This window comes from Exserohilum turcica, assembly GCF_000359705.1.
Source record: "Exserohilum turcica Et28A unplaced genomic scaffold SETTUscaffold_26, whole genome shotgun sequence".
NCBI classification, from domain to species: Eukaryota; Fungi; Ascomycota; class Dothideomycetes; order Pleosporales; family Pleosporaceae; genus Exserohilum; species Exserohilum turcicum.
In genome coordinates, this window is record NW_007360092.1 from 25,870 (window position 1) to 50,632 (window position 24,763).

The 24,763-nt window shown below is 55.8% G+C and overlaps 11 protein-coding genes across 11 annotated transcripts; 4 read left to right on the forward strand and 7 right to left on the reverse strand.

Moving 5' to 3' along the window:
* Positions 1-633: 633 nt before the first annotated feature.
* Positions 634-2,943, reverse strand: SETTUDRAFT_169647 (uncharacterized protein). The gene is made up of 4 exons (XM_008028516.1): positions 2,872-2,943; positions 2,649-2,798; positions 1,616-2,533; positions 634-1,562 (listed from the first exon to the last, which is right to left on the reverse strand). The coding sequence occupies exons 1-4, from the start codon at positions 2,888-2,890 to the stop codon at positions 922-924; spliced, it is 1,728 nt and encodes a 575-aa protein (XP_008026707.1). The 5' UTR covers positions 2,891-2,943; the 3' UTR covers positions 634-921.
* An 839-nt stretch (positions 2,944-3,782) lies between these two features.
* Positions 3,783-4,744, reverse strand: SETTUDRAFT_111615 (uncharacterized protein; the record flags this gene model as incomplete). Its single annotated transcript, XM_008028517.1, has 2 exons — positions 3,783-4,522; positions 4,576-4,744. The coding sequence occupies 2 exons, from the start codon at positions 4,742-4,744 to the stop codon at positions 3,783-3,785; spliced, it is 909 nt and encodes a 302-aa protein (XP_008026708.1).
* A 1,307-nt stretch (positions 4,745-6,051) lies between these two features.
* Positions 6,052-7,776, reverse strand: SETTUDRAFT_185023 (uncharacterized protein; the record flags this gene model as incomplete). The annotated part of the gene is made up of 5 exons (XM_008028518.1): positions 6,052-6,521; positions 6,590-7,119; positions 7,234-7,490; positions 7,592-7,665; positions 7,770-7,776. 5 exons carry the CDS (start codon positions 7,774-7,776, stop codon positions 6,052-6,054), a joined length of 1,338 nt encoding a protein of 445 aa, XP_008026709.1.
* Positions 7,777-8,496: 720 nt separating this feature from the next.
* SETTUDRAFT_152034 (uncharacterized protein) lies at positions 8,497-9,673 on the reverse strand (the record flags this gene model as incomplete). Its single annotated transcript, XM_008028519.1, has 2 exons — positions 8,497-9,551; positions 9,609-9,673. The coding sequence occupies 2 exons, from the start codon at positions 9,671-9,673 to the stop codon at positions 8,642-8,644; spliced, it is 975 nt and encodes a 324-aa protein (XP_008026710.1). The 3' UTR covers positions 8,497-8,641.
* Positions 9,674-9,816: 143 nt separating this feature from the next.
* Positions 9,817-11,137, reverse strand: SETTUDRAFT_152037 (uncharacterized protein; the record flags this gene model as incomplete). The annotated part of the gene is made up of 3 exons (XM_008028520.1): positions 9,817-10,474; positions 10,526-10,825; positions 10,899-11,137. 3 exons carry the CDS (start codon positions 11,135-11,137, stop codon positions 10,033-10,035), a joined length of 981 nt encoding a protein of 326 aa, XP_008026711.1. The 3' UTR covers positions 9,817-10,032.
* Positions 11,138-11,652: 515 nt separating this feature from the next.
* SETTUDRAFT_169649 (uncharacterized protein) lies at positions 11,653-13,066 on the reverse strand. The gene is made up of 3 exons (XM_008028521.1): positions 12,834-13,066; positions 12,480-12,784; positions 11,653-12,369 (listed from the first exon to the last, which is right to left on the reverse strand). Exons 1-3 carry the CDS (start codon positions 12,996-12,998, stop codon positions 11,892-11,894), a joined length of 948 nt encoding a protein of 315 aa, XP_008026712.1. The 5' UTR covers positions 12,999-13,066; the 3' UTR covers positions 11,653-11,891.
* Positions 13,067-13,429: 363 nt separating this feature from the next.
* Positions 13,430-13,681, forward strand: SETTUDRAFT_161816 (uncharacterized protein; the record flags this gene model as incomplete). Its single annotated transcript, XM_008028522.1, has 1 exon — positions 13,430-13,681. One exon carries the CDS (start codon positions 13,430-13,432, stop codon positions 13,679-13,681), a length of 252 nt encoding a protein of 83 aa, XP_008026713.1.
* Positions 13,682-13,762: 81 nt separating this feature from the next.
* SETTUDRAFT_161817 (uncharacterized protein) lies at positions 13,763-14,998 on the forward strand (the record flags this gene model as incomplete). Its single annotated transcript, XM_008028523.1, has 5 exons — positions 13,763-13,828; positions 13,884-13,980; positions 14,072-14,141; positions 14,203-14,828; positions 14,886-14,998. The coding sequence occupies 5 exons, from the start codon at positions 13,763-13,765 to the stop codon at positions 14,996-14,998; spliced, it is 972 nt and encodes a 323-aa protein (XP_008026714.1).
* Positions 14,999-15,830: 832 nt separating this feature from the next.
* On the forward strand, positions 15,831-17,279 carry SETTUDRAFT_132316 (uncharacterized protein; the record flags this gene model as incomplete). The annotated part of the gene is made up of 3 exons (XM_008028524.1): positions 15,831-16,014; positions 16,071-16,439; positions 16,494-17,279. The coding sequence occupies 3 exons, from the start codon at positions 15,831-15,833 to the stop codon at positions 17,141-17,143; spliced, it is 1,203 nt and encodes a 400-aa protein (XP_008026715.1). The 3' UTR covers positions 17,144-17,279.
* Positions 17,280-17,587: 308 nt separating this feature from the next.
* Positions 17,588-19,617, forward strand: SETTUDRAFT_169655 (uncharacterized protein). Its single transcript, XM_008028525.1, has 3 exons — positions 17,588-17,674; positions 17,748-18,214; positions 18,267-19,617. The coding sequence occupies exons 1-3, from the start codon at positions 17,626-17,628 to the stop codon at positions 19,563-19,565; spliced, it is 1,815 nt and encodes a 604-aa protein (XP_008026716.1). The 5' UTR covers positions 17,588-17,625; the 3' UTR covers positions 19,566-19,617.
* A 2,376-nt stretch (positions 19,618-21,993) lies between these two features.
* On the reverse strand, positions 21,994-24,702 carry SETTUDRAFT_29098 (uncharacterized protein; the record flags this gene model as incomplete). Its single annotated transcript, XM_008028496.1, has 1 exon — positions 21,994-24,702. One exon carries the CDS (start codon positions 24,700-24,702, stop codon positions 21,994-21,996), a length of 2,709 nt encoding a protein of 902 aa, XP_008026687.1.
* Between the last annotated feature and the right edge of the window lie 61 nt (positions 24,703-24,763).

The window sequence follows — 24,763 nt, forward strand, 5'->3', positions numbered from 1 at the left end:
GGCTCGGCTGACGGCAGAGTACTTGAGATGAAATAGTTCTATTTCGTTTGACCGCACTTTCGACTAGACTTCAACAACGGCAAGCAACTTGGCAGTCATTGTGGCCTGCTAGCAATGCCCTGTTCCAGAGCTTCAAATAGAGGGTCAAGGCATTTTTGAAGAAGCTAATAAAATCTTTTGCGTGATATACCTGACACTTGCATCTTGATGCACCATCAGATCAGTTGTTTTGTGGCGCTGAGCTGTCGGCTACTTGAGTATCGGCTATTGGCTCGCGACTGTCAGCGCCAGGAACCATCGCATGATTTGCAACAAGTTGCATAGGCCTGATGCAGTACTCGTACGTTTTTACCTTACCTTTGCGGTGTTTTTTTTTTCAACTGTGGGAAATCAGGTGTATGGGTATGGTCTTTTCGGTCACGTAAAGCCCTATCATTACCGTGGGCGGCAGCCAACAAACCTTTCACCGTAAGAACACCCATCTAAATAGAAAAAGGGTCAGGCACATTGTACATGCAGCATCGCGACTCCCTTTGAACAAGAAAGAAAGGCAAGAAATCAATCAATCAATCAATCAATCATGATAACTCTCAGATTTCCTTTAAAACTACCATGCACATCAACTCTCTAATCGTTAATCCCAAGTCTTTTTTTTTACTCTCATCTAAACCCCTCCAGTAACCCCAGAGGAAAGCGCACCTCTATACCATATTCCCTCTCTTTTTCTTTTGTTCGATCATAAAAAAAAGAAAGAAAGAAAGAAAGAAAGCCCCAAGTCCTTCCATTTAATCCAACCACGTGATAAATGGCGGGCAAAAAAAAAGAAAAGAAAAAAGAAACACAATCATTCGCTCGTCATGGAAATGGTTATTCCAAGCTCCAATACGGGATAAGAAACAAAAAGGGAAGTAGCCATGCGTTTTACAACTGAGTCAAGAGACCCTGGCTTTCAAGCAAAAGAACAATCTGGTGGACTGCTGTCCTGACGTTGCTGACGGATAGGTCGACAGTCAAGTCAGGCTTGGTGGGGACCTCGTACGGGTCATCGACACCAGTGAAGCCCTTAATTTCACCAGCGCGTGCCTTGGCGTAGATACCGCGCTTGTCGTTCTTCTCGGCATGCTCGAGAGGCGTGGCGACGTGGACGAGGTAGAAGGATCCGTACTTCTCGACTATCTGGCGAGCTGCCTCTCTTGAGGCCTCAAAAGGCGCAATGGGGGCGACAATGGCGGCGGCACCGGCCTTGGTGAGCTCGGATGCGACAAAGGCAATGCGGGCAATGTTCTTGTCACGGTCGGAGCGGCTGAAGCCAAGCTCGCTGGAGAGCTCACTGCGGATGGTCTCACCAAGGAGGAGGGAGACGGAGCGACCACCCTGTTGGTTGAGAGTAACGTTCAAGGCGCGGGCAATGGCGTCCTTTCCAGAGTTCTGGTAACCCGTCAAGAAGACAGTGAAACCCTGCTGGCTACGGGGAGGGTGAGACTCGCGAAGGACGCGGACAACCTCGGGGTACGAGAACCATTCGGGGATCTCCTGTCCAGTTCGGAGACGCTTGCGCAGCTCTGCAATTCGGTTAGTATCTGGAGCACACAGAAATCGAGGCAGGCAAACATACCAGTTCCGGAAATGTCAAGCGTCTTGATACCGGCGTCGACCTCGTTCTTGGGCTTGTACTCGTCCGAGTCGGGGAGGTAGGTCATCTGGAGGAAGGGAACAACCTCGATGCCGAGCTCGTCCCTGTACTTCTCGACGGCATCCTGGGCGTCGTACGGGCCGTAAAAGTCGACGCCCTTGGAGTTCTTGCCTGGGCCGGCGTGGTCACGGCCGACAATAAAGTGGGTAGCACCGTGGTTCTTGCGGATGATGGCGTGCCAGATGGCCTCGCGGGGACCAGCCATGCGCATAGCAAGGGGCAGGAGAGCGAGCACCGCCATGCCGTTGGGGTAGCGCGGCATGAGCGCCTGGTAGACACGGACACGGGTGAAGTGGTCAATGTCACCTGGCTTGGTCAGGCCGACAACGGGGTGGATGAGGACGTTGGCCTGGCGGGCGCGGGCAGCGCGAACAGTGAGCTCACGGTGGGCGCGGTGCATGGGGTTCCTCGTCTGGAACGCAACGACCTTGGACCAGCCAAGCTTGTCAAAGTGCAGACGCAGCTCGGCAGGCGTGTAGCGCAGACCGACATAGTCGTAGTGCTCGAGGCGGTCGATGGCCTCGACCTTGCCGCCGACGTAAAAGTCGTGGACCGTCTCGTAGAGGTACTTGATGGCAGGGTGGGCAATGTCGCCGTCCTTGTCAAAGACCTCCCTGGCCTCCTTCTCCTTGTCGGGGCGGTAGACATCGTCGACTGTGAGGATGGCAAGGTTGCGGTCGTCGCGCGAGTCGCGGAGGGCAATGCGGGCGCCCTGCTTTACGCCGACCTCGTCGATGGTCTGCTGCGAGACATCGAGGCAGATGGGCATGGAAAAGAGGTTTCCATCCGCAAGACGGTTGTTGGCCACGACGCCCTCGTAGTCCTTCTGGTTCATGAAGCCTGTGTCATGCTGTCAGGCACCGATGTCGGGGCAAAGCGGCCAAACGCGAGGGGCTCCCGGGTGTCATCGGGGGCCGCCCCTCGCCTAGTGCGCTTGCGCGATATGACGACTTACCCTCCAAGGGCGAGAAACCTCCGTTCAGGATGAGTTCCAAGTCGCACAGCTGCCTCTCCGAGAGGACAATGGCCGGCAGCTTCTCCGCCTCGTCGAAGAGCTCCTTGCGCCGGGGCGCATCACGCGCAATCAAGTCCTTGAGGACGCCGCCTGCAGTCGCGCCACCCGTTAGCATCTTTCATAAGATTTTTTTTTTCAGCGCCATGTCTGCATGGCTACTAACCGTGGGGTGGGTTGGCCATTTCCGCGGAAGACGTCTAGGGTAGAGAGAGAGAGAGAGAGAGAGAGAGAGAGAGAGAGAAAAAGGCTCTGGGGTATGAAATGGCGCGGGAAAGAATGCAGCAAGATATAGAGCCGTTCAGGACTTGGTATGCCGGACGTCTTCGCAGCCAGAGAGGGGGAGGGGGCGTGCCGGGTCACTCGAAAAGAAATATTCTGCGCGACTGAAGAGCAGAAGCCGGCACGGGGGGGCGCCATGAGCTTTTTATCTACGGGCACTCGAGGCCCAGGATGCGTTTGTTGACCATGGGCGTCTCTGGGTTTTTTCTTGTACTGCAGGAACTAGGCCACCAAGCGCCTCTCTGTATGGGCCGGCACATCTTGGAAGCGATTGCGCAATTTCACGCGATGCTCGAGCCTATCGCACTCGCGCCTGTGGCTACGCGTAGCAACGGGAGTGACGTGAGAGCGGAGCCAAAGAGGGCCACGGCATTTCGGCCTCAGATGGGCCACAATGACAGGTTGAGTGCCGCTGGCGCACAGCATTGCAGGGCCCACCATTATGTATCCGTGTGGCGATACCCATGTCTGTCCCCACGTTTATTTTTTGCCCTCCTGCCCATCCTCTCCTCGAGCCACGTCGCGCGTCAGTAGCAGCACAAGAAAACTACAACTAATTTCTGTTGGATTCATCCAGAGCTTCATTGGCTCCTATGTCGGTGGTATCTCGGCGTCGTCTGTACACAAACGGACCTGTCATCCGTATGCCCAAGGCCATCCTCCTACTAGTCTACCCCAGGCCCCAAGCCCATATCTCATACCCCATGCCATGTCCCGTCCCAGAACCCAAACGCCGATGCTAATGCAGTTGAACAAGAAAATAACCAGGCAATGCAAACGCTCCAGTGCAACACGCTAGACGGCCAACGACACTTGTTGCAGCTTGTTGGCAAGATCCTCGTTCTGTCGCTTCATCTCCTGCTCTTGGAGGAATTGAGCGTACCGCGACTTGGGGTTGTGGATACCGCACTCGGACTTGTTCTTGCCCTTCCATCGTCCTGATCGCTCGTCCTCGCCAGCAGCCACGGGCTGCGTCGAGTGCCAGTCACCAACGCTCTTGTAGCCCCGGTTGAGCAGGTCGTTGTACGGCACATCGTTTGCGTCAACGTATTCCTTGACTTGAGCAAAGCTCCAGTTGGCCAGGGGGTTGACCTTGATGAGACCAGCCTCGTCAACCTCGACAATGTCCAGGTCACCACGCTTTCCACCCTGGCTGCGACGTCGCCCAGTCAAAACAGCCTTGACCTGCAGCTCAGAGTAGGCACGCTCGGCAGGCTCGACCTTTGCGACGTAGTCGTAGAGCTCATCGTTTGTGTCCCATAGCTTGTCACCGTGCTTGGCAGTAAAGTCCTTGACGTTTTCGCAGCCTGCAGGCTTGTAGACATGGACCGGGGTTCCGTATCGCCTCCTGACGCGGTCGACAAGAGCATACGTTTCATCGAAGTGGTAAAGAGTGTCCAAGAAGATCAAGTCGATGTTGTGCTTCAGGGGTCCATCAAGCTTGGAGAGCATGTCCACGGTGACTAAGCCAGTAAGACCAAAGGCAGTCGTCTGGAAGAGACCAGGCAGAGATGTGATGCACCATCGGAGAATCTCTGACCCCATATTAGTTGAAAGGTTGCCACAGGGCTTGACAGCCGTCACTCACCCTGAGGCTCGAGCTTAGCTAGCTGAGCATTGATGTACTTCAGATGAGGCCTGGTGAAGTAGATTTCCGGCAGGCTCTCCTGGCTCGACTCGGCAGAGGCATAACCAGACTCCTCGCGGATCGATGCCGGCTTGTAGGCGTCGACACTGCTGAAAACCGGTGACGACATGTTTAGGGGATATGTGGCGGGACTTTTGGATGGTAATGGCACGTGCAGAGAAGCCAGAAGCAGATGTCCTCGTGGTATCGTGTCCAACAACGGCTTTCCCAAAAGAATTTTCTATTATCAAGCGATGGGTTCTGGATGTGGGAGCAGGAGAGACGAGCAAGGCTCGGATATTATATTTGGCGCCGCCATCCAAAACTGCTTTGTAACCCTCTCCGCAAGGTGCGATGGATGGGGGTGAAGACGTGCGATCACGCAATTCGCGCTAGCAGTGGTGGAGCAAAACTCTTCCTCCCAGCCTTAGGTAAGGCAGCCTCACCAATCATCCGGCGGCGATAGTACGCCTCTCTTGGACCTGGGGCGCCCAAGTCGTCTATGCTCGTGCCGTCTCGTTGGTTTGAAATCGATCGATGCCATGAGCTTTTGTCATCAACGTCATGGCGCCTATGTGCCGAACAGGACGACAGATTGAAATCATGACGGGTGGTTTCGAGTCGCTGGTCATGTCGATTATGGACTCCGCTAGCCCATGAGGGCCAATAGTGCGCCCTTTTGTTTCATCTTGACCGTCTCTTTACATGTGCGTCCGGTAACAGTCGAGTCGTTACCCCGGCTCCTCGCACGGGTCTCGGGCCATCGCGCCCGACGCCTCACAATAAAGACTCGCGACGTGCATCAGGTTCCGGAGAAGTGATTAATCAACCTGCAATACCGTGAGTCGTGGAGCATGGTGTGGAAATCGTCTATACTTACAGCTGTCTCCGCGCCACGGCATGATTGCGGTTGACCATTCTGACTGCGCCCTCCCCGCATTACGACATGCGCAGTACCTTGGTGGGGGGCCGGATCTCGATCCGCATCTTGGTAATGTAGTGGGCCAATGTCATCTTTGGTACCGCGGCAAGCAACTTCAGCGTTGCTACCGTGTTCCAAAGCGTGGTGGTGTTGTGAGTGTGGCGAGCGTCACGGTGGGGTCGTTATAGCTCGACGATTTCCGCTTCCGCACGCTAACTAGCCGTGGCTAACCGCCTCAGCGCAAAGTGCAAGGGAAGACCTTTAGCATTGCAGGAAACTTTCGGCAGCCTCGATAGAGTTCAACTTGTACTGGTGATTAACTGGAATAGCCGGTTCAACCTTCACAATAACCCGACCACAATTCACATTAATCATGCCAATCTTGAATCTTCACATCCTTGGCACATTACCGCAAGCTCCAAGACAACTTACAACTCTCTCCACAGTCCTTTTGATAGACCGAAATTAATGTTACAGCGTTTCTCTCTTCAATCGTCCACATAAACCGAATGATATTACAACATCTCCCCCCACCCCTCCAACGCCTTAATCCTCCCCCTCCACAACTCCCTCGCATTCCTCCAAAATACCTTCTCCTTGTCACTCTCCCCGATGGCTTCCGCCTCCGCCAACCCCTTGATATTCTCATCGACGTCCCAGAAGCCAATTCCGTACGGAAAGTCGGTCCCAAACACCATCTGGCTAACTGGAATCTCCATTCCCTCCGTCAACCCTTTGATCTGCTTGGGCCAGACGGGGCCCGCACTATCGTACCAAAAGCGGGATTTGTAGGCGTCTCTTGCTTGGTCGGAGATTTTGGGAAACCCGAGTAGAAAGCGCTCTGAGATATCTGGAAAGGCGCCGGCGCCGTGGGACACGCGCCAGTGGAGGCCGGGGTAGCGGAGAATGGTCGAAGAGGCCGTGATGCTGGATATGGCGCGGGCGGTTTCAAAGTAGAATTCTCCCAGGCCTGAACGAAGCGGTGCTGTGTATGAACGGCGGTTGATTAGCCATCAGCCAGTCAGTGAGGCAAAAGAAAAAGGAACAACTTACACGGCCTCGAGTTAATCAAGCGTCCATCGTCAAGTCTGATAATGGGCTCGGTCGGATGGATAAACACGACTTCCTTTCCCCCTTCTCCCGCTCTTTCTTGCAAAAACTGCCATATCGGATCGAACGTTGCATCGCCAGGATACAATCCCTCGTGGTTGGTCAGCACGCCCACACCCACCGGCCGCTGTCCATGTCCATCCTGCAGCCCCAACACAGCCCTCAACTCTGCAATCGACTCATCCACATGCGGCAGCGGCATGATAGCCATCCAGCTGAACTGTTCGGGATATATTCTGCACAGCTCCGCGGTAAAGCAGTTGAGTAGCCGCGCGAGCGCGATCGTCTTTTTCCTCCTCAACTCCACGTCCGTCTCATTGGAAAACGCATTTGCCTGGGGCGTGGAAATACACAGCACCGAATGCGCAATTTGGTGCTCCGCCATAAACTTCAGATGGCCCTCGGCGCTCCAAGACGGCGTCTCCCGACCTGCGGCGTTGAGCTCCAGTGCTCGGAACCAATCTGGGATGGGGCTGGACGGGGTTTTGATATTAGCAATCTTTTCCTTTCTTGCCTCCTTCATTTTTAACACGTCCCTTCAACATCTCATACATGAACAGAGAGAAAAGACAAGAAAAAAAACTCACTGCGTATGCACATCCACCCTCCTCATCTCCCTCCCACTCTCCGCAAACCCAAGCGCATTTACATCCACCTTGTCGCCCTCAAGCGCCACTATACTTGCAATAGCATTTTTCGCAAACGGCAGCACAGTCAGATCGATTCCATCGGCATGCGCCTCGCGCTGGATGCGGCTCCAAATCTCGTTTTTGCGCACTTGGGTGTCGCTGAAGGCGACGGGGTAGGGCTGTGGGAAGGGATATATAGTGGGGTCGTGGTGATGCTGGGTAAGATGAGGTTAGTTTGCGGAAATAATGAGAGAAAGTGGACGAGACGGGACGGGCTGGCCGAGAGGCTGGTTTGTGTTGATATGTGTGTAAATACCTCGTCTTGTTTTGGCGTTAGGCGTGTGGTTGTTGCTGCTGCGTGAGCCGGGCACTGGTGAAGGACGGTTGTTGCTATGCATATCAGTAACGAAGCCACAAAGCGTCTATAAAACAACCGCATTTTATTTTTCCTTTCTCTTCGCAGTCGCAAAAGTGTAATAGATCAGAGCACTTACTCGACATATTAAGAACGAATCTCGGGAATTTATTTTATCGGCATAAAGTTTCTTTTTTCTCTTGTTTCCCGGATTTCTTTCTTTCTTTTTCTGCGTGCAGATGACGATCCCACACTACTGTACCTATCGTAACAACAACACACATACACAGGTACAATGATGGAGAAAAGAGAAGAAAAGCTTGGAGCGCGGAAAAGTTTGTTCTGGTTGTGTTTGCGTGTGCGCCGGTGCGGGGAGCCGCCGTTTAGTACTGAGGGAAAAGAGAAGGAGATCCCAAAACGGCGGCGTGGCGCTTGTAGTTGTGAGACTGGGGCGTGTTTCTGGTGTGCAGCAGTATAGTACCCATGGCCACGTTTTTCAGAAGAGTGAGAGAGAGAGAGAGAGAAAGAGAGTCAGTTCATGCAAATGTTTTGTGCTATTCTTGGATGCGTGAACGTGCGGGGGACAGTAGCACTAAAGAGAGATGGCTTGTTTTACCAAGTACAGTTATTACTTGTACAAATAGAAGACAAGAAGAAGAGGAAAAAGCTGACCATCTGTTAACCCAAAGGGATGGTATGATTGTAAACTGCATTGTTACACGTCAATCGCATTGGCAGCATCTTGACACAGAGTCTTGGCTTCTTCCTAACAAGGCACTTCCCCAGCTCTCCGCTCCACATATTCTCGCACCTCAAACTTCTCGAACCTCAATTTTCTTGGACCTGGTCTCGGCTCAAACAAGTTGATTTAAAATCACCACTGCGAAAGAATGTCATTTAGCATATTGACCCTGTCTTGGTCTCAGACTGCATCATCACTCAGGCCATGCAAATCTGACAGAGAAAGGCATGCTGGTAAAGCCCAAACTTGGATGCAAGTGCCAGTATAGACTACCACATCTTGGCACCCAGATTGCCAAAGCCTTCCTGCAGCACCTTGCGCCCAGCCAGCTCATTCGCAAACTCGAGTTTCCGCTGCAACGGCCATTCAGCATGGTTGTTAAGCGCAAACAGCATGCCTGCAATAAACGTATCCCCAGCACCAATCGTATCAACGACTCCCGTTGACTCGGCACTCTGCCACGCTTTTACCTGCGCCCACGTCGCTTCAACGCCGTCTTTCTTGACTGCCACGGCGCCCCCAGATCCCCATGTGCAGCACAGCAATGCATTCTCTCGTTTATCACGGATCTGGGCCTCAAGGAAGCTCCTCGGATCGCGGAACCCATTTTTCTCCGCCCACAGCTTCGAGTAAAACACAGCATCCGCGAGCGTAGCAACGTCGGCCATGTGCGTGCGCTCGGGCTTCTCGCACTCGACGCTGAGGCCGAAGCGCGGGAACTCGCTGCGCAGAAAGGCCACGCACGCATGCGTGACGTCTGGGATGCGGCCTTCGAAATGGATCCATGCCCTGTCCCAGGCCGGGGCTGAGCGGCGAATTTGCGTGCAGAACTCTGACGCTTGCATCTCGGCTAGCTCGTTGATACTAACAATGGTGCGGGACCGGCTGACGGCACTCTGGATAATGTAGCTCGACGCCGCGTCCTGGTGGTCTTCCCGAAACAGGCTCAGGCCAGCGATATTGACGGCCGGGAGAGACTCGCGGATAAAGTGCGAGGCGGCGGATTGCTCGCTCGGAAGCACCGCCAGCAAGTGCAGGTTTGTCACGGCAGGAGATTGTGGTTGATCGTGCTCTAGCAGTTGTGATAGGACCTCTAGGCTATTTGCTGTGTTGCCGCCTCTTCGTCGCGTGATGCTCTTTGCCCGCAGTTTTTCATCTTCAATAGGGAAATGCGGGACACTGTCTATGCGTGTTTAGAAAAGTGCTGGGAGCCGGGTTAGAGAAGTGGGTGCTTACGTCAGGATGGTATCGATGTAGACGGCGCCAACACATACAATGTGGTTTTCTGGAGTAGCAGACATGGACGGGGGTATGAGTGATTGATAGTGTGATGGGGGGTGATGGCATCTCTGAAAGACGTGACGAACTTGGTAGGTGGAGCATTGCGTCAGGTCGCGCGCCCACGATGCGCGGTTGCGCCAAATCACATGTTTTCCAAGGTTGTGACAATAGACATATACAACAATCAATGGTAGCACTACTATTGAATGAAGTATATCCAAAGGAACGATGTTCGGAATTTCAGTGTCCTACGCTCCTTTGCCTGTTGCCCTCATATTCCAGTAATGAGTGAAGACCTAGTCCCAGGTGGTATCTCGAAATGTCACAACGCTAAAACGCCAAATCCCAAATTAAACACAAGAAGATACCTCGACGAGGTTTAATATGCGTTCCCGTTCCATCCCATTGTCTTTCCCTTGCCTTCATGGTTGTACTGGTAATCATCCTGCTCCATGATGGGACTCACAGTTTGCGTTGGCACGCCGCCGTGCTGGGGTGGAGCATACCATCCATTTCCTCCGGCCGGCACATAGTAACCGCCCTGGCCCGCCTCTTCACCACCCAGACTGTTGAAAGCTAATGTGCGCGGCGTCATTGGTGACTTGATGCCACCCATGGTGCCGGGCGTACGGGGTAGTTGTTGCAGTTCCCACATGTGCTGCCATTGTTCTTCGGCAGTCATTTCATTGTCGTAGGGCGAAGATGCCCACTTTTCTTTTTCAGCCTTCTTTTCGGCTTTCCTGGCAGCATGGGCCTCCTTCTGGGCAGCTGTAGGAATGAGAGAGTAGATTGACATGATGACAAAGACAGCGTAAATGGAACTGATGGGCCGTTAGCTTGGGTGTGTTGATTTGCAGGCGCGCGGCACATACAGCATGATGACGCTAACGGCAAAGCTGCTCTTAGCTTGCATGCAGTAGCCTCTGATTCTGTCGTCTTGCACAATGTTGCAGTTTTTGGTGATGTACCATGGTGCGCCCTTGTTCATGTGGTCTGGGTCAATGGTGTCGGGGGCGGTTTGGACATGGATGCCGTAAGCCCACAGACACATGAGGGCAATGTGGAGGGGGAGCGACAGGACTGGGTAGAGGACTTTGAGGAGCCACAGCGTCACCTTGACGAGCCAGAAAAAGGTGCACACGACTCCGATGACGAGATGGTACTGGGTGTTGCTTTTGGGGGGGTCAGCGCTTGCCGGCCTTGCCCAAGAGGGAATCGCGGGGGGCTGGAGTGGGTGGTACTCACAAGTTGCTCCATACCAGCGGAATCTTGACGGGGCGATAGTTGGCGTAGGCGTACAGGACGGTGCTGGGCTGGGAATTGAAGCCCATCTCGCCGCCGATGCGCCACAGGATGGTGCGGTAGAGGTTTGGCGAGGCGATGCCGAAGAGGGCGAGATTGGCGACGGTGAAGGGCAGCTCGAAGACGATGAGGAACCACACGACCTTGGGCAGCCGCCATGTTGGCGATATAAAAAAGGCCATGGGCGGGGGGGGGGGGGGAGGGGGGCAGCGTCGCGGTGGTGGTACGGGGGGTTTGGCGGTCGTCGAGGTTGGGGGCGCACGATCAAGCCTTGAGCACCCAGGGCGCTGGGGCGTTGGAAGGTCTTAACAGGCGTGCAAGGCGGCATTGCAGGCGGGCAGAGAGGGGCGAAACTGGCGTTGCAGGCGCTGAGTGGCACACGCACGCTGCGCCATCACACAGCGTGTAGACGGCGGCAGCCAATCACAGCTGCAGGCGGACGGTGCACGCGGGAGCTAGGCGGCGAGGCCCCTGCGCGGCCCCTGCGCGGCCCCTGCTGCTCGTACCGCGCATTGTGCGTTAATAGCGACGCTTTGGGACGTTCCAATACCGCTCTTGGCCATGACAGGACGGGTGAACTGCTGTTGCAGCCCGGCCGGGGTGGCACTGCAGGCTGTGCCGCGCCTCTGCCCACGCTGCTGTGTGTGTGTGTGCAGGAGCTGGGAGACGGGAGTCGAGGGTGGAGATGCAGCGGGGGTGCCCGACCATCACGAGCCGAGTGCATTTTGCGGCCTTTGTGGGCGCGTAAAATAGAGTTAATCGTGTGAGCATGGTACATACAATAGCGCTTGCGACCAAACAAACTGCCAGTGTCCAATTTGCCGTCCTCGTCGCCTGTCCTCCCGATATCTTGTGCTGTTACTGCCGCTCTCGCGCGCCCGCTTCAGTCTACCGTCAGTCTCCGTCAGTCTACCGTCAGTCTACCGTCAGTCCACACTACCACCACTTCTCGCACAGCACCCGCTGCGGCGCCACATTCTCCTGCTCCTTGATAAACTTGACCATGTCGTCGGCCATGGCCGGCGGCCCGCACACGTAAAACACGGTCGACTGCGCCTCCTTGCGGTTGCCCACGGCGCTCGACAGGGCAATGTCGTCGATGCGGTGCGTCCACGCACACACGGGCACCTCGGTCGCCGAGTCGATTTGCGGCAGCGTCAGCGACATGAGCGGGTGTATGAGGTCGCCCTCGGTGGTGCCCATTTCCGAGCCGTCCCAGGTGCCCGTGAAGAAGAGCTCGAGGCGGTCCTTGGTCACCTTGAAGCGCGGTATGCGGAAGAGGTCGAGCACTTCTTGCAGGAAGAGCACTTCGCTGGGGTCGGTTTCGCGCGACGGCACCCTTGTCGAGTAGAGGAAGCGCACCTCGAGGTTGGGGTAGTTCTGGTTGATGTACGTCATCATGGACATCATGGGGCTTTGTCGAGAGAATTAGTCGCCGCAAACACACAGTGGCCAGGGCAGGGCAGGGCAGGGCAGGGCAGGGCAGGGCAGGGCAGGGCGGGGCAGGAAACAAGGCCCACTCACTTGATGCCGACGCCGCCGGCAATGAAGATGGCGCGCTTAATCTTCTTCATGTCCAGGCACGGCGGCGGCCACACGAAGCTGCCGCCGACGCGCACCGAGACGTCTTGGCCCACAATGTCCTCGGCGGGCCGCCACAGCCAGGCGGCGGCGGGGTTGGCGGGGCTCTTCTGCACCGCCAGCTCAAAGTAGGGCGTGTGGTCGGGGTCGGAGCGCGGCAGGGCCTCCGAGGGCGACGACGTGATGGTGAAGCCGCCCGCCTTGTCGACGCCGGGCACAAAGACGTCGAGCCATTGGCCAGGGAGGAACTGACTGGTCCATCAGCGCAGGCTGCGAGCGAGATGGAGGCCGGCATACGTTGAAGCCGTTCTTGTCCTTGATGTCGAATCTGTAGCGCTTGATGCGCCCGTTGACGTGCGTCACTCGGGCGAGCGTGGCCGTGTGCAGGTCCTTGTCGCGGGGCTCGTGGGCGGTGCGCTCTTGGTGGCTCAGGATGGCTTTGGCGGAGCGTGTCTGCGGCATGCTGCCCAGCATGCTTCGAGGCGGCAGGCTGACGAGGCGCGAGGGCGAGGGCGAGGGCGAGGGGGGGTGATGGGACAGGAGGCGGCGGGCAAGGCAGCTCATAACATGTCGGGAGTGGGAGCGAGAAAGTATCTTAGCACGAGACGAGCAAAATGTGGGTGGGGACGCCAGGCAGAGGGGTCCAATGCGTATGCAGCATGATCCATCGCGCGGGAGCTTGGACGGCCGCCGTGTGCTGCTATTACCAGGAGTAGGCGTGCTATCTACCTACGTGCTGCTAAGTAGCTCTGCAGCAGCTGTGTCGCTGTCGGCCGGCAGCAGCTGGTCGCGCCTCTAATTATAGGCCGGCACCTGCTGCTGCTGCTGCCCGCCCGAGTGCTGTATGCATGCAGCGGACGACGAGTTGCCGCCGCCGTCGCCGTCGCATGCCCATGGCCGCCGTCGTGGTGCTGCTGGGCGACTGTCGAATGGGCATCCGACCAAGCACGCAAGCTATGACGCATCGGGGCGCCGCGCACGGCCACGGCTGTCTTCGGCCCACGGCCAGCACAGCAACACCACTACAACAGCACCACCACCACCACCACCACCACCACGACTACTACCATTACTGCTACCATTACTACCACCACCACCAAGCGGCCGCAGTCGTCGGCTGCCCGTTGTCCCAGCCCCTGCAGTAGTTTCTGTCGTCGCTAGCCCATATTCTCACTCTGATCTACCCTTCCCCCCCAACTAACCCTCGCCTGCTGTATCCACCCACCATGTCGGTTGACCAAGGCACGCATAGCCTCGCCGACGGCAAGCAGCTGTACACCAAGACGTTCAGGGTACGGTGGAGCCCCGGCCCAGCGCCATGAGGATCGACATTAATCTATTGAGCAGACCGAGGGGCCAGCCAAGGCGCGACTCGTCTTCATCCATGGCTTTTCTGATGTATGCCTGCCTACCCTTGGGATTAACGCGTCGAGAGAGGTCGTGTGTATTGACAACCAGGTCGTAGCACGGTGAGACTATGCGGGCCTACTGCTGCCGAGACACAGTCGACGGCTGACACGGCGCCGCGCCCCCAGTGCACACCTATGGCGACTTCTTCCCCGCGCTAGCGGCCAGAGGCATCGAGGTGTATACTTTTGACCAGAGGTGCGTACGCGTGTGCATCGCTTCCCTTCCCACACCGGCGGCCTGCTGAAGCCCAGGGCAGAGGATGGGGCCGCTCCGTGTCAAAGCCGTCGGAGCGAGGCGACACGGGGCCGACTGCACAGGTGCTGGATGACATGACGTCCTTTCTCCAGGCTGTCATCGCCATGGCGAGCCCAGCGCCCCTTTTCCTCATGGGCCACTCGATGGGCGGCGGGCAGACGCTGTGCTACGCGGCGCAGGGCCCGGCCGAGGTGCGCAAGCACATTCGCGGCTATCTGCTCGAGTCGCCGTTTGTCGACTTTGACCCCAAGTCGAAGCCGTCGGCCGTGACGGTGTTCCTGGGCCGGCTGGCGGGCAAGCTGGCGGGGAAGCGCCAGTTGACCAACAAGCTGAATGCCGCTCTGCTCTCACGCGACGCCGAGGCATGCAAGCGCCTCGAGCAAGACCCGCTGTGCCACGACACGGGCACGCTCGAAGGGCTTGCAGGCATGCTCGACCGCACCAATGCGCTTGCAAGCGGCAAGATTGTCATTCCTGAGGGTGCTGGCGAGGGCGGGGTGACGAGGATCTGGATTGCCCACGGCGACAAGGACGGCATCACCAGCTACGCGGCGTCGAGGCGGCTGTTCGACGCGCTGCCGGTCCAGGACAAGGAGTTCAGGTCGTATGCCGGCTACTACCACCGCCGTAGGCAGAATCTCCCCTCTCGCCAACATGGCACGCGATACTGACAGTGGTGGGCAGTCCACGACGAGCCTAGTCCCGATAAGGAAACGTTCTGCGACGACGTGGTGAAGTGGATCCTGGCGCGGTGCACGGACCGCGATGGAGCTGATGGCGCAAAGCCAAGGCTGTAAGGCGACGTTGAAGCTTTTGCAGCGTGCGGCATCGAGTGTGTGTAGTAACGGTGGGCTATCCGGGCGTGGTATGCTACTATATATGTAGGGCGCGGCGTGTCCATGGACGTAGTAAGTAAGTATGTATGCAGCCATGGTCCGCGTTGTTGGGACACGGCCGGGCCCCTGCATGCGTGCTTCTATGTATAGCCATGGCATGGCGAGGGCATGGGCATAGGCATGGGCAATGAACGACGGCCATGGAGAGCGAGAATTCCTTTGCTGTGCAGGCAATCCATAAAGTACACCGTCCGTACTATGTGTGCAGTGCATCGTGATGCAAAGGCGGCCTGGCTGCCCCCCGGCCAGCCCTGTCGAGCGCCCCACACACGGGGCTCGTTGACGCAAAAGGCGTCATGGCAGGAAACAGAGCCGACCGCAACCGCCCAAGAGGCTCAAAATTGACCCTGCAGACGGCCGTCGCAGTCGCATTTGGGCTTCTCCCCAACATCTCGACGCGCGCCCTCGGCCACCACGTCCCATGTTGCGGCGCACCGTCTGCAGACATGGAAATGGCATGCGTGTCTGGCCCTCGCCCCAGCCCATGCAGAGCGCTCAGTCGCTGCCGCTGGATTACTCGACCCAGGCCTCAGTGCGACCGCGCGCGCTGCCATACTACGCTTACACGCAGTTTATCCGCTCCACGTCGCGTGTCCACTGCACCCACACGAAGACGACGGCGGCCGCCCACGCCCACGCCCACGCCCACGCCTTTGGCCGCTCCCACCACGCCGCCCGCCTGCCCAACCTGTCCTCTGCCCTTCACCGCAACCTGCCCCCTTCCGCTGCCGCCATGACAACCTCCACCCCGACCCGGCACCAGCATGCCGGCCACTGCCACCACCACCACGACAACACCTTCCTGCTGTCCAAGAACAAGAACGACGCCGGCGTGCGCATCACCCGCGTCGGCCTCTATGTCAACCTGGGCATGGCCATCAGCAAGGGCTTTGGCGGATACGTCTTCAACAGCCAGGGTGAGATGGACATGCACAGCCAGCTCCCCGTGGCCTCTACTGACACGCTGCACCAGCTCTCGTCGCCGACGCCATTCACAGCCTTACCGACCTCGTCAGCGACATCATGACGCTCGCCACCGTCGGCTGGTCCCTCAAGCCCCCCACGCAGCGCTTCCCCACCGGCTACGGAAAGGTCGAGAGCCTGGGGTCGCTGGGCGTCAGCGGCATCCTGCTCGGCGGAGGCTTCTTCATGGGCTGGACCGCCCTCATTGCCCTCTGCCAGCAATTCTTTCCCGGCGCTGCCGAGGTCGCCGAACACTGGGGTCTCCTGCCACATCACCACCACCACCACCATCACGGCGTTGACGGCTTGGGCCCCAACATCAATGCCATCTGGCTGGCGGCTGGCTCCATTGTCATCAAGGAATGGCTGTACCGAGCGAGTACGTAATCCACACCGCCCTCGCGAGGCCAAATTGGCTAACAACGTCTCGTAGCACTCAAAATCGCTGAAGAGCGCAAGTCCACCGTCCTCGCTTCCAACGCCTACCACCACCGCGTGGACTCGCTCACCGCCTTTGTTGCCCTCCTCCTGATTGCCGGCTCAAATGTGTTCAACAACGCGCAATGGCTCGACCCTGTGGGTGGTCTCGTCATTTCCCTCATGGTCGTTCAGGCTGGCTGGGGCAACACGAAGCAAGCACTGCTGGAACTGGCAGACGTGGGCGTAGACCAGGAGATGAAGGACAATGTGCGCAAGGCGGCCGCCAAGGCTGTTCAGGAAATCACCACGTCAGCCGAGCCAGTAAATGTCCGCGCTATCCAGGGTGTCAAGGCTGGCCAGAACTATCTCATGGACGTCGAACTTGGTGTGGCCGGCGCCTGGACGGTTGACCAGACACGCCGCGTCGAGGACGTGGTCCGCGAACGCATCGGTGCTCAAGTGCGCGGAGTGAAAAAGGTCCGCGTCCGGTTTGTGAGCAACACCGCACAGGAGCCAGATTTCTTGGACGAGTTCATACCCGCTGATAGCGCGGCAACGGCAGAATCAGAGCATGACCACAGCCATGACAACAGTCACGACCACGACCACGACCACAACGACAAGCACAGCGCTACCGACAGCAGCGCAAGGCGAAGGAAATGAGCTGTGTATACTTGTAGACAAGCATGGGCGGGCGTTCTGGAGTTGGGTACACGCCGACTACCCGGCGGAATATATCAGGCATTTTGCACTTGGACATGTACAGATATTATCGAATCTAGCATCGCATGTGACGGCGCCTAGTTCTAGACCACGACCATTGCGCTAACAAAGCCTTTTCTCGAGCTGCCCTCGGCGTTTGGCCGACGTGCCACCCACGAAAAGTACATGTGTAGTCACGATAGCTCAGCCGCTATTTATCCGCCGCCAATGATGGACTGGCCCTTCTGCAGGCACCGCCGGCAAAATGCTGTGATGTAGCTTGTCCGTCAATGTGGGTCTTGCGTAAGTGTGCCGTATCGTGGGCACGGGGGAGGGTCCTCAACACCAACAAGACTCTTGTGCTTATTTAGCAATGCCCGGTCAAGTCACAACACCCAAAGTCCCGCCATCCCCGACCAGCACACACTCGACGCACTCTGACCATGGCTGATCAATTCTTGGGCTTTGACCTGAGCACCCAGCAGCTCAAAGGTGCGTCCACTGCTACCCCGCCGAAGCTACCCCACCGCCCTTTGCTCTGGTTAACGCCGTCGCGGCCTTTTAGGAATCATTGTCGGCTCAGATCTCAAGCTGATCCACGAGACCAAGGTCGACTTTGACGCCGACCTGTCAAAGTACGGCATTGAGAAAGGCGTCCTCACCAACCATGACGAGGGCGAGGTGTTTGCACCCGTCGCTCTATGGCTCGAGGCCATTGAACTGGTGCTGCAGCGATTGAAAGACCAGGGCGCCGACTTTTCAAAGGTCCAGGGTATCTCGGGCGCCGGCATGCAGCACGGCACCGTCTTCTGGAGCCATGACGCAGAGACGCTGCTGGCCAGTCTGGATGCCGGCAAGACATTGCTTGAGCAGCTAGAGGGCGGCGCAAAGGGCGAGAGGAAGGGTGCATTCAGCCACCCATTCAGTCCCAACTGGCAAGATGCGAGTACGCAGAAGCAGTGCGAAGCCTTTGATAAGGCACTGCAAGACCCTACGAACCTGGCACTGGCAACTGGCAGCAGTGCTCATCACGTAAGGATTGAATGCTCTTGTCGAATGGCGTGCCGTTAACCTCTTCCAACAGCGCTTCAGCGGTCCTCAGATCTTCCGCTTCCGCGAGAAGTACTCCAAGGCCTACAAAGAGACTGCACGCATTTCTCTGGTATCCTCATTCCTCGCATCCATCTTCCTAGGCAAGGTGGCCCCCATGGATATCTCGGACGTGACTGGCGCAAATTTGTGGGATATCAAGAACGGCCGCTGGCATGAAGACCTGCTTGCCCTCGCTGCTGGAGGCTCCGAGGGTATCGAAGAGCTGAGGAAGAAGCTGGGTAATGTGTATGAAGATGGTGGATCCAGCTTCGGTACCGTATCGCCGTACTTTAGCAAGCGCTTCGGATTCCCGTCGTCGGCCCAGATCATTGCCTTCACTGGAGACAACCCATCGACCATCCTGGCTCTCCCCCTCCGCGCCTCGGACGCCATTGTCTCACTCGGCACGTCGACAACCTTCCTCATGTCGACTCCACAGTACAGGCCTGATCCTGCATACCACTTCATGAACCATCCCACGACGGCTGGACTCTACATGTTCATGTTGTGCTACAAGAACGGTGGTCTAGCCCGCGAGCACATCCGCGATGCCATCAACGAAGCCGCTGGCTCCTCTGACAAGTCCTGGGACAAGTTCAACGAAACAGCCCTCACTACGCCTGCTCTGGGCCAAGCACAGCCCTCGGACCCCATGCGTCTGGGCCTCTTCTTCCCTCGTCCGGAAATTGTTCCAAATGTCAAGGCAGGCACATGGCGCTTCCTTGCAAAGGACAACAAGCTGTCGCCCGTTGCCCCAGAAGCCGCCCAGGCCAAGACAGAAGACAAGGCGTGGCCGATTCCCCAAGCCGACGCCCGCGCCATCCTCGAATCCCAGTTCCTCTCTCTACGCCTACGCTCGCAATCCCTCGTCTCGCCTCAAGGAAACCTCCCCGCCCAACCCCGCCGCATCTACATGGTCGGCGGCGGAGCCGTCAATCCCGCCATCGCTGAACTCGCCGGCCAGGTCCTCGGCGGCTCCGACGGCGTCTACAAGCTGGAAATCGGAGGCAACGCCTGCGCCCTGGGAGCCGCGTACAAAGCTGCATGGGGCGTACAGCGCTCGTCGGCCACGGAGAAATTTGAAGATTTCCTCGAGGCGCGGTGGAACGAGGAGGGCTTCGTCAAGAAGATTTGCGAGGGCTACCGAAAGGGCGTGTTTGAGCAGTATGGCGAGGCGCTCAAGGCGTTTGACGATGTCGAGAAGGTGGCGCTGAGGGAAAAGGGTGAGGCGGAGAAGGCGGATGAGACCAAGGAGGCCATGGGGCTGCAGGGCTTGGATGCAAAGAGGTAGATTTTGCACACTTTTTGTAAGGCCTTTTAAAATAAAATGATACTCTTGTTTGTTTTGTTGGTAGGATCGATATGCATATCTAGGTTGACTGCCTTTTTACCCATCAAGCTCACTGTTTGCCTTACCAAAGACCTCCCATGCCTTCACACACTGCCCATCTGTCTGCTCCCCTTATTTCCCGTATCCACAGACTCACGACACATTCCACATCCACACCTCACCTCACCTCACCTCACCTCCGCCCATGTCCATCCGCGCATCCCCACAGCCCCAAACACGATTCCCAACGCCTACCCACCACGTGTTTCTCACCCTCTCCACGTTCTAACCCCCGTACCTCTTTCCTATTTACAACTCCAAGCATCTCATCGGGTATATCCCCTCTCCCCTTTGTCCCTCCTCGCACTGCAACTTCCACTTCCCCTTCTGCATCTGCATCTGAATCTGAATCTGAATCTGAATCTGAATCTGGCGTCGTGCACCTACATCGACGCAAAACATGCTGTATTATTTCTCTGCATGACCCTGTACACCACATCTGCGTCTGCTTCTGCGTCTGCGTCTGCGTCTGCACCACACTACTCGGTCTCGATGTCGATGTCGACTTCACACGTCGTGGCGGCATCTGCGTGTCTGGTCGAGCCCAAGCCGGCGTGTCGCGTTGCGGGTACGCAGGAGCGGGGGGGTATTGTTTGTGCGGGGGGTAATTTACTATTTTCCCATGTTTCTTTGCAGCAGCAGGCGGCAGGAGGACAGGCCTAGCTAGGTTCTCTTGGATGGTTGGCAGACGGGGTGCCATGATGCCTGGTGTGGCGATGCGTGGTCGGCGGGCCTGTGTGAGAGGTACTCTGGGGGGTAGCGTGATTTGCTTTGGGCGCTGCTTTGCTGCTGCTGGGTCCAAGTCGTGGTTTTTTCTCGAGGCGTGGACACCTTCGTCGGATCGTGTATTGGTATTTGGATTTTGGCCGGGGGGTCCTGTAGAATCTGGGGCTGTTGTCAAACTTGGACTTGGTGCTGCGCTGTTGTCATCAGGCTTTTCCCTACATGTTTCGGTGGTTGGTATGTTAGATTTATCTTGGACGAGACACTGTGTGGTTTTTGTGTGAGGTTTCCAGTTAGGATCGCCCAGCTCGCTAGCTCCGTTTGGTTCGTGATCAAGTGCTTCTGTTATAGTAGGCGGCGAGGAGCAGTTTCCTGAGGCCTCTTGCTCTAATTCCAAATTTTGGGTAGTGCTTTCTCCGTTCAAGTGTGGCATGGATGGCTGTAGTGAAGGTGCTGCAGAGCAGGTGAGTAACGTTTCTGCGTCATCTCCAGCCTCTCGAGTCCAGTAACTCTGAAGTTTTTCAATGCTCAGTCTCCTTGGTGTCATGAAACTAGGTGTCCCAAAACCTGTAGCATGCAATCCCTCAAGGTCTGATGAGGCTGACGTTGGTGAAGATGATGCGCACTCCCCAAGTTGCTTCTCACACAGTGGTAATTGAGCCTCATCCTCTCGGGGCAGCACCACAGGGATTGAATCACGCACTGGCTCTTTTGTAGTCGGTTGTCGCGAGCGTATCGTGGTCAGCTTCCTTGTAAGTTCCCAAGTCAGTCCAGGGTCAGCCGATGCCGACAAGGTTGTGGGTGATTCGCTTGACAGAGTTGGATGCTGGCGTAACCATGGTCTGATGTTGGTCTGGTGAAGTCTTTCTCGCATTTGCAAAACAGACCCTTCCGGTGAGCTTAAGGGTGGGGATCCGAGGCTGGATGGGGTACAACTCCACGTCTGCTGACGAGAGACTGATGGTGACCGAGGGCAATAGTCAAAGTAGGAAGTATTATCCACATTTCCCCCAGTTTCCAATAGCTCACCATCAACCACATTGCTCTCGTTGCAACTTGTAGATGTAGTGCTTTCCGTTTCACCTCTTTGAAGTATTGACCGTCTCACCATTGAATGCTCACGTGCGATTGCTTCACCGTCTGACCAGCCATGCTCCTCCTCTTTGTTCTGTTTAACGGGTGATTGTAACTGTGTAGAAGTACTGTTACCTGAAGGAGGGCTTTCCCCATCCTCATTCAATATGTCATTTGGCAGCTCCTGTGTAGTCAGACCCTCGAAATCGTCTATATACTGATAAAGGCTTTTGACCGGTGCAATGTAGGAAACGTCCGAACAGTTTGGATGCTTCTCATTGTGTGTCTTATACATAATTTGCTCATGCTGTTGATTGAATTGTTCGTAATACGTTTCCATCTCTGAATTGCTGCGTTCCACGGAGTGTTGTTGGCATTGCCTTCCTTCTATAGGATTGGAAGATTGCTCAAGCACTGCTGATACCCTACCATGTTCGGTAGGACTAGTTTCCATGGGTGGTTGCATCTCGAAAACAGTAATGGCAGAGGCGAGGGTGAATGGAAGCCCGGGTTGTGTCGTTTGAAGCCATTCCTAGATCTCCCCGGGTAATGTGTCCTCGAAACCCGGCAGACATTCGCTGGCAGTGGAAGATGTTGAGGGGGTAGAGGTTCGCATGATTGGACGACCGGTTCTTCCTCCCATCATCTCTTCGCTCATTCTAGGTACCTCCTCGGTAGCAGCACTAAAAGAATCGCCATCCAGCTGCGTAGAGTTTCTCGATGGCCCAATGGAGTTACGATGTGTATTTTCGGAAAAACACTCAAAATCTCCATCGCCTCGAGACTGAAGACTCGTACTTCCAGCAATTGAATCCAGTTTTTTGAGGTATTGTTCACGCGCACCAGAAAGGAGTGTCCGATGTCTGGGTGTTTGTTGCACCCAAGGATCCTCACTGTAAGAACTACTACTTGATGTCTCTTCTCCACTCCCTCTAGACATTGTCGGATGTGTTGAGATGGGAACGCAGGGAATTGCTTCGTATGGCGCATTGTGAAACTTTTCTTCGTCTTCTTGTGTTGGTCCCTGCTCAAGGTCGAGACCAAAATCATCAGCTGCAGAATTGACCAGGTGCACTAGGTCTGATAAAGTCTTTATAGAATGGCGCAACTGGGAATGATAATCGTTGAGATTAGGACCCAGTTGACCGTGAGCTCCAACGTTGAGCTTCTCAGCAGCCTTGGGTGGGAACATAGGGAAAGCCAAAAATCGGTTCATGTCTGATAGATGCACTACACGCACAGGGTCAAGGCCGACATTGTTGGTTTGGCATTGCTCATCGAGATCATCCGACATTCTTTTACCACTTCCGAAACAGGGTTGGCTGAGCTTGATTTTGTTGATGACATCCTGTAGTGTACTTGCATGCTCTTCGAGAATACGGTCAATAATCTTACCCAGGTCTTTTGCAAACATGTCTCCACAGTGGTCTGTTGGTAGACCTTGCTTTCCACGCTGATGAAAACTTGGGTTGCGGCTATCAATATTTAATGACTTTTTCTCTGGGGAATGATAGGTGGAAGACCTGGATGTCCCTTGTTCTCGTGCATGTCTTAGACAACCGGACTGTGATTGATGAGAAGATGGTCGAGCCAAGCACTGTTGACAGTTCCTCGCCTGAGCTTGCTCGCGAAGCTCATCACGGCCCATGTAAGAGAAATGGCCACACATTCGCTTAACCCATTTGCCAGGATCTTGAAGCGGTCTCTTTTTTGTTGAATCATGGCGCCGGATACGTGCACCTGGGAAGCCAAAGTCTTGTGTGACACGCCGTCCATATCCTTGGCGATTGTCCACGTGCTCGGGAACCTCGATATCCTCATATTGTGCTTCGATGCCAATGTTGGCAGTAGTGACTGGGTAGGACGCGGGGTTAGATCGACGAGTAGGAGAACTGGCTCCGTCGTGGCTAAGACCTGGTGACACAACATCCTCAGCCCTTCTACGATGATCGGTTGGTTTGTTAGACTTGTTTCTAGTCAGAGCAGCGCCGCATAATCTGCAATATTTGCGCGGTGTTTGGTCGGTGTATCTGTGTTCTTCGAAAGCTTTTCGAACATCGCGACAAGACTTCGCACGTCGGCCTTCTGTCTGGGGCGGAGAGGACCTCGAGATTCCGCCTTCACTAGTCTCAGCAGCTGCTATCGATTTACATGCAGTTGGACGCCTCACAATTTTGTCAGATGTCCGTGATTGAGCGGTTGACTTTGTTGTTTTCTCAGAACTAGGCGGCGCAGGCGAGGCTGCGACTTGCTCAGAACCCTTCTTTGCAACTCGTTCAGAACCGAGAAATTGAGCGCCACGTGGTGGGTCTACAAAAACATTTGTCGACTTTCTGCGGCCTATACTATCTTTTTGTATTCCTGACTCGCTGTGCCCATAGTCGGATACCAACACTTGGGGTGGAGACGGGGTGTTCCTTGCTGGAACGTCGGTGGCAGACCCGTGCGTCTCGTCTCCTAAGCTAGAGGACGTGGGCTCTACTAACTCGACGATGTCAGAGGACTCTGTCGGGCGGGGCGGCGGTGGCTCTTTATCAGGGGCTTCTTTTGCTGCGTCATGTATAACTTCTGCACTAGGAACATGAATGTCTCCTTCATTGGAGGGTTGAACCGACTCTTGTATGCGTGTGGAAGGTTTGGCGCTAGGAGCAGGCACCGAAGGCGGGAAAGGAGGGCATTGTGAGTGTTGCGAGGATCTCGTTTCGAAGAAGTCTTTGGCTGATCGCACTGAAACTGGCCCTTTCGTATTGAAAGGTACCTGTCGAGACTGTTGATGCGGTTGCTCATCTATCGGCTTATGCGCTGGCAGTGATGCTTGCGGTCTGGGCTCAGATACACTGTGTGTGTCTGGAAGACTGCCAAGTTCCGAGATAGTCGGAGTAATTTTTTTGTCCTCGGTCACAGTTGTTCTAGGCTCACGATAAGGGTGTTCGATTCGGTCCAGGACTTGGCCATACGGGTTTTTGCCCTGCAGATAACCAGGATGCTTGCGGTCTGTATGAGGCGGCTTGTGATGCTCGATTGGCTGTTCCTGGTTGATCAATGCTGGTGAGCCAGAATGGTCAGCTGCGGAAGATATTGGCTGTGCATGCTTCGTTTCCTCTGGAGACGTCACTTGAGTAGGGGATTCGAATCGGTTCCGTCTTTTTTGTACAGTCGGAGGATAGGTCTGCTCGCGAGATCCTGTGTTAATCACGCGAGATGTGGAGCTCGTTGTGGGTTTGTCATAGCCTGGCGACATGCGGGATTGCCAATTGGTACGAATTGATTTGTCCGCGAATGGCGGGGGTGAAGAGCGCTAA

Excerpts from the sequence above, each read along its gene's own strand:
- SETTUDRAFT_169647 (XM_008028516.1), bottom strand. Across the intron at positions 2,534-2,648 it reads AGGTTTCTCGCCCTTGGAGG|GCTTCATGAACCAGAAGGAC; the intron begins GTAAGTCGTCAT and ends AGCATGACACAG. Across the intron at positions 1,563-1,615 it reads GCTTGACATTTCCGGAACTG|AGCTGCGCAAGCGTCTCCGA; the intron begins GTATGTTTGCCT and ends ACCGAATTGCAG.
- SETTUDRAFT_169649 (XM_008028521.1), bottom strand. The coding sequence starts at position 12,998 with ATGCCGCAGACACGCTCCGCCAAAGCCATCCTGAGCCACCAAGAGCGC. Across the intron at positions 12,785-12,833 it reads AGGACAAGAACGGCTTCAAC|TTCCTCCCTGGCCAATGGCT; the intron begins GTATGCCGGCCT and ends TGGACCAGTCAG. Across the intron at positions 12,370-12,479 it reads GCCGGCGGCGTCGGCATCAA|CCCCATGATGTCCATGATGA; the intron begins GTGAGTGGGCCT and ends CTCTCGACAAAG.
- SETTUDRAFT_169655 (XM_008028525.1), top strand. The coding sequence starts at position 17,626 with ATGGCTGATCAATTCTTGGGCTTTGACCTGAGCACCCAGCAGCTCAAA. Across the intron at positions 17,675-17,747 it reads GAGCACCCAGCAGCTCAAAG|GAATCATTGTCGGCTCAGAT; the intron begins GTGCGTCCACTG and ends GCGGCCTTTTAG. Across the intron at positions 18,215-18,266 it reads CTGGCAGCAGTGCTCATCAC|CGCTTCAGCGGTCCTCAGAT; the intron begins GTAAGGATTGAA and ends CTCTTCCAACAG.